This window comes from Anarrhichthys ocellatus, unplaced genomic scaffold (assembly GCF_004355925.1).
Source record: "Anarrhichthys ocellatus isolate YVR2014 unplaced genomic scaffold, GSC_Weel_1.0 scaffold162, whole genome shotgun sequence".
NCBI classification, from domain to species: Eukaryota; Metazoa; Chordata; class Actinopteri; order Perciformes; family Anarhichadidae; genus Anarrhichthys; species Anarrhichthys ocellatus.
The window spans coordinates 224,934-226,675 of record NW_022280192.1 but is presented as its reverse complement, the minus strand read 5'-3'; the positions used below and the strand labels follow the sequence as shown (position 1 = coordinate 226,675).

The 1,742-nt window shown below is 44.0% G+C and overlaps 1 protein-coding gene across 4 annotated transcripts in view; it reads left to right on the top strand.

Annotated features, from left to right (window-relative positions):
- LOC116400330 (cyclin-dependent kinase 16-like) overlaps positions 1–1,742 on the top strand; it is a 37,863-nt gene that overhangs the window by 18,847 nt on the left and 17,274 nt on the right. Inside the window, exon 1 of one of the 4 annotated variants that reach the window (XM_031878112.1) lies at positions 102–886. The exons of the other annotated variants lie outside the window; for them this stretch is intronic. Coding sequence (XP_031733972.1) covers positions 727–886 — 160 coding nt within the window. The 5' untranslated portion in view covers positions 102–726. Of the gene's footprint in view, positions 1–101; positions 887–1,742 lie in introns of those variants that run through there. 4 annotated transcript variants of the gene reach the window in all.

The following is a 1,742-nucleotide window of genomic DNA, read 5'->3' as shown; positions in this document are numbered from 1 at the left end:
GAGAGAGAGAGAGAGAGAGAGAGAGAGAGAGAGAGAGAGAGAGAGAGAGAGAGAGAGAGAGAGAGAATTCAACACCATCTCTGGACCCAGACAGACAGAGATAGGAGGAGGGAGGGAGATTGGTATCACATGAGAGGGAGGAGAGTAAAGAGCAAGGTGAAGAGAGGGAGTACAAGATGCAAGAGGACTAACTGCACCGATAGGGGTGCCAGAGGAGGGAGGAGAACAGCCTGAAGAGAGTGGTGAGCTGAATAACAGTGGACACTGGACTGGAAATAGAAAAGTAACGAGGGAGAGAAGGAAAGAGGTCATATAGTTCAAGTGTTTTTCTTCCTCTGGAGGAGCCGGATGTTTATTCAGATGCAACACCTGTTATTCTATTCCCAGATGATCGTGTGTGTGTGTTGGACTCTGCAGCATTTTGCGGCTACCTGCACGCCGTTTGACCTTCCGTAGTCAGCAGGCAGAGCGAGACTGCAGAGAGGGAGAGGGAGGGGGAGGGTGGGAGAGGGAGGGGGAGAGAGAGAGAGAGAGAGAGTGTTAAAGTGGAGTAGTGGCCGAGGGAGTTGTTGCATTGTGATTCGTCTGCACCGTCCTCCCGACCTGTCCTCCACTTAACGGGACAAACAGCCTGAAGACTTGATCTTTCTTTTTGCCCTCTAACGGCTCTTTGTGAAATGTATTTTTGAATATATATATATTTTAATACCACTTCCCACTGGAACGATGGATTTGTCAGGCAACCCCCCAGGGGGCTCTGCACGTGCTCCCGGCGCGGGAAACCCGAGGACGGGGGAGGCTAGAGTGGGAGAGGGGATGATGAGGCCATCACCTTTCCGTATGCTTCGAGTGCTGGACTCGTGCCGTCCTCCAGGAAACCGTATCGGTGAGTCTGGTCTCCGCTCCGTCCTCCATTTAATCAGACCCACACTCTCATCTGTGGAGGTTTTTCAGGGGTTAATATGGATGATTCTGTAAGTCACGTCTTTGTGTAATAAAGCCTACATTGGTTTTAATCCCAGTGCATTAACAAACATGTGTCCTATGGTGCTATTAGATACAGAGACGTCACCTGTAGAGTCTCTAAATGTCTGTAATGGAACTAAACGTCTCTTTAAAGGACGTTTCCTCTAAATGAGTTTGTTCTCAGACTCTGATGATAAATCTCCACTTCAGCAGCTCTTACATTCACCAAACTTCACTCGTTCATTCCTCTCTGTGTGCTGAAGGTTCACACAGAGGGGTTTGTTCACTCATCACTCACACACTCATTTATACATTTATTAATACAAACATGGAGGAAATAGATTTATTTATGGCTGTTGACAGTATTTTGTGATTTATGACATGATACAAATGTATATCTATAAGTCCTTCTGTAAAAACCTTTGACTTTAATATCTCAACAACATGAAACATGAATTTTGAACCTGACTTCATCCAATGTTCAGATTTCTGTTCTGGAAATGTATGAAAATTAGCACATATTTGATAAGATAATTACTATTTGCATATTTAAACATAACATTTAAAAAAGAAATGTCTTCATCCGAGTTGTCAACTTTGGAGGTTTCATGTATATATTTTAGTATATTTCTTTTACCCCATTCATCTGCAGTGTCTCCCCTTAACTGGTAGAATAAGCTGAGCCCGCGGATTTGAACATCTTATTGATAATAATTTATTCATTTCTAAATATCATATGTGGCTGGTTTAAAGATGGCCCAGGGTGTGTGTGTGTG